At 34.4% G+C, this 13,806-nt stretch overlaps 1 protein-coding gene across 4 annotated transcripts in view; it reads right to left on the reverse strand.

The window, feature by feature from the left end:
• TAB3 (TGF-beta activated kinase 1 (MAP3K7) binding protein 3) overlaps positions 1 to 13,806 on the reverse strand; it is a 109,243-nt gene that overhangs the window by 32,723 nt on the left and 62,714 nt on the right. For all 4 annotated transcript variants that reach the window (XM_069065660.1, XM_069065658.1, XM_069065661.1 and 1 more), the window contains 2 exons: positions 4,270 to 4,363; positions 579 to 662 (listed from right to left, as the gene is read on the reverse strand). In XM_069065660.1, coding sequence (XP_068921761.1) covers positions 579 to 662; positions 4,270 to 4,363 — 178 coding nt within the window. The remainder of the gene's footprint in view (positions 1 to 578; positions 663 to 4,269; positions 4,364 to 13,806) is intronic.

A 13,806-nucleotide genomic window follows, 5' to 3' on the forward strand; every position in this document is an offset into this window, starting at 1 on the left:
TCTATCCTTCCAACTGACACCAAGGCCTAAGCTACATAAGGAATGAATGAGAACATGTCACCCGCCCTGCTCAAAAACTTTCATCAGCTCCCTATGACTTGTGAAATACCAATTCATCAGCATAGTTCTTTACAACTTGACTCCAATATGCCTTTCCAATGTTAGTTCATATTACTCCCTTTTATTAATTCTATATTTCAGGCAAACTTGACTGTTTCCCAAAAGCAACATTTCATCATCCAACTCTGCACATTGACATAGGCTTTCCCAAATATACCCCCCATCTAAACCTCTCAGTGCCATGTGCCATGCCCTCCTAAAATTTATCTCTGATCCCCACCTGTTGTTAGTACTGTTGCCCTCCTCAAGTTATCCTGCATCTAGATATTTGTATGCTCCTTAAGGGCAGAACTGTTTTGTTTGAATAAATGTTAGACTGATTGATTTTATCCTCTTTATCCCTAATGACCAACAGGGACTTAAACATAGTAAGAACATAATAAATATCTGCTGAATTGAGTCAAGATATGTATATTCCCAAGGTACTTTGATAGTATCATTGACATCTGATAACTCACCTTTTTTTGATGGTTTTGGTGGGACAACTGGTCCAGGTTCTATATTGTCATAAAAATTATTCATGGCTTTTGGATCAAAATTGCCTACCAAGAAAAAAGTGAAACAGGAATTTATGTTTATTCTCTTATAACTGTAATATTGCCTACCAAGAAAAAATAAAGTAGGAAATTAGGCTTATTTTCCTGAAATTAGAGTAAATGAAAAGAGATGGCAGAAAGTAAGAAAGGGATTTCCTAAACTCAGATTACTGAACTCAACTCCTGCTCTTTTTCATGGCAACTCTAATATCCTGTCCTCAAGTGGGGAAAGTATACAACAAAAGAAAGCCTTCATTTTAAATTCATTCTAGTAATTTTTTCATTAAATTATCTAAAATAACAATTCTAAAACTTTTATACTAGTTTTCTTAAGTAGGCATAAACAACTTATTGGGCAACAAAACAAAAAAGAGAAACAGCAACTAGCCCATACAGTGAAGACAGTTGCTTTTCTTAATGCATCCTTAGAATGTGTAAAGTTAAGAAAAGTAAAGTAAAACGAAATAGAAGGAAGATAGATGTCTTTGTATACAATGTCTAACAAGTTTATATACCATTTTTACATGTAATGATCTTTAAGTACTCACATGAATTTGAAATAGAATAAGCTTGATGGTCTTAAATATGTTACATATAAAGTCTATAAATGAATTCAACCAATGGACAGATGGAACACAGAAACAAGTGCAGAATAAATATGATGGGTTAATCCCTAGGAAAAAAAAAATCTTGATACCAACATCTCTAGGAATTTCTACATCTGTTAAAAATTACCCCATTTACAAATTTTCTTTTATCCACAGTATAAAGCTGTAACTGCCCATTGTAACTATTCTATGACAGGTTTTTTTTTATCTACTATGTGAATTATTGTTGCATTCTACTTTATTTAAAGAAATCTAGCACCATGTTTCTCATCCACATGAGCATATGGATCTAACACATGCCACTTTTGTTACTTTCCTAAACAATTTTTATGGAATGTAATATTCTTTTGTTCATATACTGAATTCGTTCTTCCATCAAAGCACTTATTCTAGGATTTTTTTGTTGTTTAACTAGTATGGTTCCTCAGTAAACCACTGAAATATTAGGATCAGGAAGGAACCTTAAAGATTATCTATTCTAACTTCCCCCCATAATAGAAGAGTTATTTTTTATAGCATTAAAGTTATACACTAGAATCTTCTTATAAAGAATAAAAAATTCCTGGACCCTATATATGGGGAATTTAAATACTAAAGTACTAAGTTCAGTATTTAGTACTACTAAATACTAAAGTATCCCACTATAGTGGGTCCAAAGAATGTACCTAAGGGACAGAATCATATTAAAATTCTGAATTTTAATTAATCAAATTAATTAATCAAAATTAAAATTAATAAATCTTACATGAACTTCTACTTGTCTTCTATCACAAATATCTATGTGCATCAAATTACACTGTAAGAAGATCGTCTAAAAGTAACTTCTCAGGACTGCTCATTAAGGTATTTAAAATGATAAAATAAACTGTTCTAAACTGAAGCACTATTCCAGTCAGCATTTTTATCAGTAAGTTAGATAAAGGTATAAATATAAACGTATAAATGGCATGATTACCGGATTTGAAGACTACATTAAATTGGGAAGGATAACCAGTATGTTGGATAACAGAATTGGGACCAAAAAGATAGGCTGAAATTCAAATCAAAGATAAGATTCAATAGGAAACAGAAGTGTTTCTATTGAAAACTGAACCACATAAGTACAGGAGACAAACACTCCTCACATTTATACACACTTTAAGGTTTCCAAAGTTCTTTCCTTGAAACTACCCTATGAAATATCTAGTGCAAATATTATCATCCTTATTTTACAAATACTGAAACGAGTTCTGAAAGGTTGAGTGACTTGCCCAAGATCACCTAGATTTAAGTATTTAAGGCAGAATTCACACCCAGCTCTCTTGACTCCAAGTCTAGCATTCCTTCTACTTTACCATATTGCCTCTGATACAGCTCAACAGTATGTTTATTTCCATATATGTGAAAAAAGACCTGGAAATTTTCACATACTAAATATGTATCAAGTGTGATATAGCAGCCAAAAAGCCTAAATGTGATCCATAGGCAGCATTAATGTAAACGTAATTCCTGTAAACAAGGAGGTGATATTCTGCCTTGATGACATATCTGGAATGTTATGTCAACTCTAGGATTCCATTTTAGGAAGGACTCAGACAAGTGTGAAGCTCATCCAGAGGAGAATGTTTATGATGACCAAGGTACTAAAAACTATGCCATATGCAGATCATCTCAAGGAATCAGTAATATTTAGTTTTAATAAAAGAAGACTTAGAAGGAACATGAGAAATGTCTTCAAATATCCGTAGGGTTGTCATGTGGAAGTAGAATTAAGACTAGTTTTGTTGAACCCAGAAGGCAGAACTAGAAGGAATGGATGGAAAATGCAGAGGCAGACTTCAGACTCCTTCAAACAAGGGAAAACTTTGTTAAAAATCAGAGCTATTCAAGAGGAGAATGGGACCGTCCAAGGAGACAATGAATCCCCCAATACTGGAAACCTTAAAGCAGAGGCTGGATAACTGCTAAATTGGGACACTGCAGAGGGAATTCATAATCAGTACTGATTAGACTAGATGACCTCTTAGGTCTCTTCCATCATGGAGATTCTGAGACAAAAATTACTGATTTGCTAACTACACTTTTTATGCTTTAACCATTTTATATATGGTACTCTCATTTATAGCTTTCTGACAGAAATCTGTAGTGAAGACTAATCGGACATTTCAGTTAAGCTTTTATTCTTTTGCTCATGCAAATCTTCACCCTCATCCCTCATCAAACAAACAAAAGCTAGTGCCATTTTCTACATAACATCTTGTAACACACAATTCACAGAATGTCTAAGACTCTTTTCATGCTTCAGACTAGTGGGTCTTTACTTGATCCCTACACTGTTACTTTAGGTACATTTCATAACCGTGCTCGATTCCTAACATCAAATTTGTTTCTACTTCTATTGTTGCCTCACTGTAGTTCTGAATTCTTTTCAAGTTATTTCTGTTTTATTTTTATCTAGAATGCATGGGATGTTTAAACTGCATATCTACACATTATGCTCTGTAATAAAATCTTAAAAATTATACCATTGCAAGCTTGAATTTCCTGTCACAAAAGTACCAACATATAAGAATGGTATAAAGAACTTAATATGAATATTTTTACTTCTTGTATCTATATTTTAAGCAATTATTTTTAAAGAAAACCACATTTATTCAAAAACTAAATTCCTGTGAAACTCATACTAAACATAAGAAAATCTTTTTAGGTCTTCACAATAATGAGGGCTTGCAAGAACTATACTAGAAGACCTCTAAAGTTCCTCCTAACTCTTAAGTTCTATAAATCTGTGATAAGTGAAGAATCTATTTTTAATACAGAATTCACAAGGTAAGAATTTCAGAATGAAATCACTATTAAGGCACCAATAATTAATTTCTAAGAAAAATATTTGGTCAATGATCTTAAAAAATTTAATTATTTACCAAAAATTTAGCTTTTCTCCTCACAATTCAACATTTTATCATCTAAGCATCTTAAAATACCACACTATAATTTATGTTTTAACCAAACAATTAAGTCTATACCTCTAGATTGAAGGAGGTCAACTTCTTTCAGTGTACAGTCAACATTTATCTGGAGTTGTCTGTTCATGCTTCTCAATCTTGTCATTTCCTCAGGCTAGTAAGAAAGGACCCAAAATAGCAATTGTAGGAAAGTAATTATCAAGCCTAACATTTAAGTTTGTGCTTTATGTTAAACAATTTCTAATTGGGACTTATTCAGATTATTGCCTCTGTCCATAGAAGAGGGCTTGTAAAGGAGATTAAAGGACAAAAAAAGGGAGTCAAGTAAATTTGGAACAAACAAAATGGCCACAAATAAAAGTTGATATATGAACCAATGTGTGTATAAGTTTACAATGTTCTGAATTAAATATGAAACTTATTAAAACAATTCATTAAAGTTATGTATACACTGTACAAAAATAGAATTTATAAATTTATTTTCTTTCATTGTTTCTATCACACAAAAAAGATCTAAATAAAACAGCTTTGAAATGCCTTATTTTTATGATTTGATATTAAAACAAAACATAAGCATCAAATAAAGCGTACAATGCTGAAAGATGACACCAATGATTTCAGTTTTGTAAAGGCTGGTGTAATTATAAGAAAATTCATTACCTTGTTGACCTAGATAAAGTAAATATGCATATGAAAACAATTTCAGGATCCTAGAGACTCCTTACCTTCTCTCTACTTTCCATTTTATCTACAACCTTCACCCTTTACTCTCAGATTTTTTTCCTCCTATACCCTACCTATAATTTTCAGACCTTCCAGTGGGATATCTTTGTTACAGTTAAACCTTATTATTAGTCTCATGTCTAAATAATATGATTTCAGAGATTCTGATTTAATTTTTTATTTCTTTAGTACATTTTGTTGGATTCAGCGAAAAAAATCAGGGTTTAAAATTTAAAAGGCATGAATTTTGAAGTTCTCACCCACAGTCCACTTTCAAAGTAATACCAGAAATTAACTCAATAACCTAAATCTGATGACAATTCTAACAGTATTACCTAATAAGTTTCAATTCTAAAGAAATTTAATTCCTTTTTTAAAAACAGAAAGAAGTTAGGTTATGAGGAATATCACTCCATAAAGAAGCAAGAGCAATGAAGGAAAACATGTTCAATTAAAATCTGGTCAAGACTCTCAAGGTAAATAATGGAGGGGAAAGTAGCAATAAAAAGGATATGGTACTACCAAAACCAAATTATATATATATATATATTTTTTTTTTAAATAAGACCTCTGGACTAAATAGTAAATTTGGAAAAATTATTTGCTTCTTATTTCTAATAAAAATCAGATATCCAAGATACACAGGGAAATAACAGCTATTTCCCAAAAAATAAATAGTCAAAGGTGACAAATGGTTTTCAAAAGGATTATGAATTGTCAACAGGCATATTATCACTGAGAAATATAAAAAACTAGAAACAAGGTAGGTGCTCTTCAAAAGGGGGAATGTCTGAATAAATTCTGGTACATGAATGAATATTCCAATATGAAATAAAGGATATTAGTAATGTAGAAAAACATTAAAAGACTTGTACAAACTGAAATCGAATGAAATAAGTAGAAGCAAGAGAAGAATATATACGAATACAATCACATCAATGTAAAGAATACTAAAATGAAGCTGCATGAAAAATGAAGAAGCACCTTCCTCCTCAGGCACAGAGCTGGGGGGCTGCTGATGGAGAGTACACTGGCAAAGTAGATTCGCTTAACTATTCTTCTTTTGTCACAAGTAAGAACTTACCCAGTGGTAAGTGAAGTAATAACTGGAAATGAATGGTATAAAAACAAGATATAAATAACCTTTTTTTTTTTTTTAAAGAAAGTTTGGGTAGAGACTCAACTAAGAAAAATTATCTTTAAGCCATTTAAGACAAAACTGGATAGAAGCCAGAAAAATAAAAAGAATAGAAAAGATTTGTAAAGATTATTATAACAAACTTTAAAAGAAATCATCACAGAGAGTAAAATCATTTTACTTGGACTCTAACATTACAGGTCTAGATAATGCTGCTAGGAGAAAAAAAAGCTGATGAATTAGATATAGCACACATATACAGGAGGTATATTGCTGAAAGTAGCACAATTATGAAGACAATTAGGAACCGACTCCAAAAATACATGAAAAAGAAGATACCAAAGGGGTGGAACAAATCTTTGACCCAATTATTGCCCTCAAAAAGGACAAAAATTAAAGTACTAATAGCCAGCCACCAATTTGTTCATTTGCTCACCTTATCAAATTTTTAATAAGAATATTCTAAATACAAAGGGTTCCTTTAAGGATATATAAGAAGGGAAAAGACAGATTTTCTCAAACAATCTCCCACAGAAATCCACATCTTTTGACTCATACGAAGAACAAAGATATAGAGTATACAAGATCTCAGTATGCTTATGTTTTGTTGACTGCAAAAAATCATTTTATTCAGAAGCAGAAAACTCTGCCTTATAAGCTGGTTCTATTCCAACAAATCATCTTCAATGCACATATCAGTATCATAAAATATTCCTTGAAAGATGTGACAACAGTGGTTACTTTATTAAAGACCTACTTATCATGAAGTAACAAATGCTTGCCACCACTGACACAGAAGAGGTCCAAGGCTGAGTTCCAATTAAAGAGTAGCTCTCTATAGAGTTAGGTTAGCCAGAAGCTATTGTTTGTGAATGACCTCCTCCTGATTTCACTGAGCCCTAGAACACTGCAGAGACCCTTAACTGAGGTGCATATCTGGAAACAGTTTTTTATTTAAAGATTCATACTGGAAAAAAACTAGAGGATCAAGAATCCTATTCTCTAGACTGAGATAAGTAGTTGATTGGACAACCTAAATAGTTTGTCAATCAGCATACATATCTGGGAGAGACAATGTACACAGACAATAAACAGAGTCCAAAATTGAACATGGAAAAGAAAGCAGACTGGACACCCTTTGGGAAATTATCAAGTTCTTTTAATGTTCCTAAGTTTCTTCCAATAACAAAGGCCTAACTTTTTAACACTTGTATTATTCTGGGATTGTTATATGGATGTAAGTCATGGAATACCACAGTTTATGACAGAAGCTGAAGATCCTACAAAGGGTAATAGAGAGGTACATGATGGGTATGAGCAGGTCACAACACATTACAAATGAGGAATTATATAGAGGTGGTTTAAAGGATGACAGAGAAATGTATGATTAAAAAAAAAAAAAGAAGATTGTCTGGTAACATGAAGAGCAAGGAACAAACAATAGTAACTCCACTGGTATTTATACAATGCCAGGAGAACTCAAAAAAAGACTTCAATGTGTCTTAAGAAAGGGCAGAGCAGCAGGATGGGCATGCAGGTATTGTCTGAGGCTGGCACTGCTGCACAAAATACCCCTGTTGATGAGATCACAGATTCACTGGAGCAGTAGAATAAAAAGATGCACCAGCTTGAAAATAAGAAGTGCTTGAGAATCAAATATAAAAAAAAAAAAGGTATATGATATTTTTATTTGAAAATATAAAATTTTTCTTCTGGTTTTCTAAGACCAGTGATTAAGAGCTGCCATTGAAGACGGTGGAAAGAAGCCAGGAAGTTGCGAATGTCTCCCCAGTTTCCCTTTGAAACAGTTAAATCAATCCTCTAAAAGAATTCTGAAGTGACAGAATCCACAAAAAGCAAGAGTGAAACAATTTCCCAGCCCAAGATAAAACAGAAGGACTTCAGGAAAGGTCTGTCTCACTAGGGTAAAAGGGAAATGGAGCACAGATCAGCAACCTAGGTTCCACAGTACTGGCTCAGTAGGTCAACGACACAACATGCCAGCTGGGAGGCCTCCAGCCCCAGAACCCAGGGCACAATAGGCACAACTAGGTTGGACCACCCTAGGACAGTGGGCAAACCACCAGCCAGGGAGGCCCCAATACAAAAGTCAGTGACCAGATTCTTGGCCCTCAGTGCAAAAAGCTTAAGACAGTGGCCCCCCTGTACACAAGGAGCAGAACTCAACTTTTAAGAGTGAACAAAAAAGAGTCCTGACCCTAGAAAGCTACTATGGTGAAAGAGAAGATCAAAACACAAACTCAGAAGATGACATAAAAACAATGTCAAAATGCCTAACTGTGAAGCCTCAAAGGGGATTATGAACTGGTCTCAAGCCCAAAAAGTCCTCTTGGGAGATCTCAAAAAGGATTTTAAAAATCAAAAAAGAGAGGTAGAAGAAAAACTGGGAAAAGAAATTAAAGTCATGAGAGAGAATTATGAAAAAAGAGTCAATAGCTTGGGAAAGGAAGCACAAAAATTGACTTAAAAGAATACAGAATTTTTCTAAGAAAATAAAATTGATTTAGAACTAATTATCAGAGATTATTCTCTCCCTTCCCTACCTCTATGGGCATATATGGAAGCAACATCTAATATAAAAGCCATGTCTATTAGATAACATTAAGATGGTTTAAACCAAGTATACCTTATTAGTTTATAATTTATTAAGTTATGAATAACTATTTAGGGAATCCAAATAGTGATGCTATTAACCTTTAGGAGGACTTGTGCTACAATCTTTATATGAACATATCAGGAAAGTTCCTTAGGTATTAAGCAGAAGATAGGAAAAATAATGCATCTGTATTGCCATTTATCAAAAAGAGTCTTTTTGGGGAGGAGATAAAAGGAACAAAAGATCACTAAAAGCAATTTTCACTGAAGAACATGTGGAGTTTATAATAAATCTGGGTGTGAATAATAATAAAAATTAAAAAGCAGAAATTTGCATAGCACTTTAAGTTTTATAAATTGTTTTATGTAAATTAGCAATAATCTTGAGAGTTAAGAACATTTAAAAAAATTTATTGAGGCATTTTAAAATCATGTTTATATATAAATATATACATTCACCTTCCCCTACTTAAGAATTCTTTGTAATAGAGAATAAAAAAGGAAGAGGGGGAAAAACAGGTCAATAAAACCAACTAATGCAACAACCATATCTAATAGTAATGTGCAATACATTATAGCCACAGTCCTCTACCTTTGAAAAGAGAGGAGATATATTTTTTTCAACTCTTCTCTGGGGAAAGTTTGGTTATTATAAATATGCAGCTCCTAATTCTGTTTTTTGTTCTGTACATTTACACTGTTATAATCAATGTATTGATTTCCTGGTTCTGCTTACTTCATTCTGTATCAGTTCATATAATTTTTCTAATGCTTCTGAATTCATCTTTTTTTTCTGGAGGAATATCATATTACACTTATGTAGTACACATACATACATACATACATACATACATACATACATACATATATTGCCCTCCCCCAATACCTGGACATTTACTTTGCCTTGCTAAAACAAAAAACACTATTATGACTATGTTGGTGTATGTGGGGGAGCTTTCTTTCTGTTTGACTTGGATTGCTGGGTCAAAGGATAAGAACATTTTAGTCACTTTTAGGGCATAATTCCAAATTCCTCTCCAAATTCCTCTCTAGAATAGTTGAACTCATAGTCCCACCAATAATGTATTAGTATGAAGCATGTAGTTTTAATAATTCAGGGGAAAAAGATTTAAGTTAACTGCAGTGATGACATAAGTCCCCTAAAATAATAGAAAGAACATCCTAAAAGTTGTCACTTAGTCAAGAGTGGATTATAGAAGAGGCTAAGGAAAGCAGTACTTTACACACATAGGCAAAATGCAAGTTATAATCTATCAGTGGTCAAGTCCGCCAAGAGGTCTGAACAAATAAGTGTTGGCAGACAAGGATATTGCTCATTATTGGTAAGTCCAGCATGTATCTGAAAGAAGATGTGAGTGTAATGACTTGCTTATAATACAATACTATATGGTTACATGACATGATATTGCATCATCAAAATTTCAATGCAGGAAAAAAACTCAAATTTACAATAAATTATGAAATTTAATATGCATCATTTAAAAAATATTTATTTTTCTATTTTTTTTAAATGATGCAAAATTTCCCCAAAATAGTTAAGGGATTAAAGAAAGCAGATTTAGAGGGGGGTGTTGAATAATTTATTTTTTGAAAAGGGGGTGGTAGGCAAAATAAGTCTGGGAACCTCTGCACTAGCTTTTCAAAAATTTCTCTACTTCTTTATCCTCTCCAACAGCTGACATAATTTGCAGTCATTTCCATGTTATAATATAAAAGCAAAATGAAAAATTCTGCCTGAAATCACTCATTCATTCAAATACTTACTAAAAACTTAATGCATACAAAGCATTATCCCAGACACTGAAGAAGAGAAAAATCTTGATGTGAAAGAGAGGAACTGCCTAAGATAAAATAAACAATGAATACAAAAATTTTTTTAAATTACACATTGTATATGAGATCTAAAAGTAAGGTGTTTATAGGAAACATTGGGGAGGATTTATGGTGCAACTATAATTTGAAAAGAATTTTAAATATGGGTAGGAATTCTAAATGTAAAGAAGAAGAAATGAGAACATTTTCAAGTGTAGGAACAGCATGAGGAAAGTTATCTAACATTTTGGCTGGAGTGGAAAGTGGATGAAGAGAGTACTATTAAAAGAAGATGAAGGCCTTGGGTGTCTACTTGTATTTTTATTTATTTCAAAAGTCTGCCATGCCAGAAAATTCATTATTTAGGAGTGAAACACCCCAAGGATACCCTCATAGTTTTTAATTCCACTAATGTGGAACATGTGAATTTGAAACAGAGCTAAAATTACCTCTACAGTGTCCTATGAAAATAAGATTATACAAATGAATCCACCTCTAATTCTTCCTACAGGATGCCATCATGGTAAAATAAACATAAACATATATTTATATATGTTTTATATATATATATATATATATATACGTTATATTATATATGTATACAATAAACATGGTAAAATACTCGTCACAGTCCTCCTGATTTAAAAACCCCCAATGCTTCCCTATGACTTAAAGAAAACATTCTGAATTCTTCAGCATAGCATTCATTGCTCTCCACCATCCAATCCTACCATACAGATCTCTAGCAATAATTCCCAGTATTGGTAAACACAAACTATAAAATCCAGATTGAAAGTAATTAAGAAGGGGTGGCCAGGTAGCACAGCGAGTAAGAGCACCGGCTCCAGTGTAGGGATGACCTGGGGATCAAATCCGGGCTCAGATATTTAGCACCACACCCAGAAATAACTGGCTGTGTAAGCTTGAGCAAGTTACTTAAGCCCAATTGCTTTAAAAAGAAAAAGTGATTAAGAAATCACTTTTTGTTTTCTATATGCTAATATCAAGGATCTACTGAAACTAGTCCTTTATTTCTCTTGGAATGTCTGTCCCTACATTTTCTCCAACTATCTAAATTTTACCCACCTTTCCAAGTGGGTAAGTGCCACATCTCCTCAAGTCTTCCCAATGTATATTTATCTCCAGCTCTAAATTTCTAGGGTGTTTTTTTTAAATAAACAACTCATACATAACAATCACAAACTCCTTAGGGGCGAAGCCAAGATGGCGGAGTAGAAGCACGACCTTCCCAGGGCTCCAGCTCCCACCTTCTCCAATCCATGTAAAAAGGGGCCTCTAAACAAACTTTGGAGCTGCAGAACCCACAAAATGACACAGAGAAGCTAACCTCCCACTGAGGACAGCCCGGCAGGCCAGCAGGAATCCAGCACAGTGCTCTGGGAGCAGAGCCCAAAACCACGCTGAGGCTTTAGCCCCAGGGTGGGCCTGACCAGCCAGTGACCAGAGGGACTCCAGATCAGCAGCAGTTGTGGCAGTTTCCAGATTTATCAACACATAGATGCGAAGGACAAAGTGAGAGGTCAGTGCAGTCTGGACTTTGGGATCAGTAAGTGGGAGTGCCCCAGGGCAAGAAGCTGCTGAGAAGCCAGCACAGCCAGTCAGTGCCACATGGCAGCTTCAGCTCCTAGCCTGCTGAGTGCAGGGGGACCAAGCACCAGTCTCAGGGGTAATCGTTCTTGCTTTAACCTGCTTGGATCTGGATTGCAGTCTAGGGTGGAGGTCCTGGGGTGTGTGTCCACCTTGCCAGAGTGTGTGGAGACCTCAGAGAGGGCACCCATCTAATACCTCCAGCAGCTGAGAAAACCCCAGCGTTTGGGATGAAAGCTTCCCTGTCTGGTGGCAGAGTCCTACTGTGGCAAAAAGCCCAAAAGTCAAGTAATTGAGTGGCAAAATAAGCAGGCAAAGGAAACAAAGCAGACAGAAGATTCCAACATTACACTCCTATTTTGGGGACAAAAAGGAGCAAAGCATGGAACAGAAGGAAAACAGTGAAGTCAGAACTCCTGCACCAAAAGCTTCAAAGGAAAATATAAGCTGGTTACAGGCCATAGAGGACCTTAAGAAGCAGGTAAGAGAAATGGAGGAAAATTTGGGAAGAGAAATGAGAACAATGCAAGAAAATTATGAAATGAGAGTCAACAACCTGACTGAGGAAAATAATACCTTAAAAAACAGACTGACTCAAATGGCAAAGGAGGCTCAAAAAGGCAATGAGGAGAAGAATGCCTTAAAAAGCCAAATTTGCCAGATGGAAAAAGAATCTCAAAAGCTCAATGAGGAGAATCCATTGCTTCAGAATTAGATTGGAGCAAATGGAAGCTAATGACTTTATGAGAAATCAAGATGCTGTGAAACAGATCCAAACAAATGAAAGAATAGAAGGCAATGTGAAATATCTCATGGGAAAAACCACTGACCTGGAAAACAGATGTAGGAGAGATAATTTAAAAATCATTGGACTACCTGAAAGCCACGATCAAAGTAAAAACCTAGAAATCATCCTCCAGGAAGTTCTCAAAGAAAACTGCCCTGATGTTTTAGTGCCAGAGGGCAAAATAGAGGTTGAAAGAATCCACTGCTCACCTCCTGAAAAAGATCCCAAAAAGAAAACTCCTAGGAATATTATAGCCAGGTTCCGGAATTGTCAGATTAAGGAGTGAATATCACAAGCAGCCAGGAAGAAACAATTTGAATATTGTGGAAACACAATCAGGATAACCCAGGATGTGGCAGCTTCTACACTGAGGGATCGAAAGGCTTGGAATATGATATTCCGGAGGGCAAAGGAGCTGGGATTAAAACCAAGAGTCACCTACCCAGCAAAACTGAGTATCATGTTTCAGGGGAAAATATGGTCATTCTGTGGAATAGAGAACTTTCAAACATTCTTGATGAAAAAAACAGAGTTGAATAGAAAATTTGACATTCAGATACAAGAAGCAAGAGAAGCATGAGAAGGTAAACAGTGAAAAGAAATCATAAGGAACTTATCGAAGTTGAACTATTAACATTCCTACATGGAAAAACAATAATTGTAACTTATGAAACTTTTCTCAGTAGTTGAAGGGTTTAGAAATATATATATGAGGATATATGGGCATATGAATACATATGTGAATGTGTGTATATATGTTTACAGGTATACATAGATAGAGGGCACAGGACCAATTTAACAGGAAGGGATGATACTTAATAGGTGAAATTAATAGGTGAGAGGAATATAATGAGAGGAGATGGGGAGAGACAGATTGGGGTAAAGTATCTCA

The sequence above is a fragment of the Petaurus breviceps genome, unplaced genomic scaffold (genome assembly GCF_028583685.1).
Source record: "Petaurus breviceps papuanus isolate PSGF00001 unplaced genomic scaffold, PetGlider_PUasm1.0 90696, whole genome shotgun sequence".
In the NCBI taxonomy this organism is placed as follows: domain Eukaryota; kingdom Metazoa; phylum Chordata; class Mammalia; order Diprotodontia; family Petauridae; genus Petaurus; species Petaurus breviceps.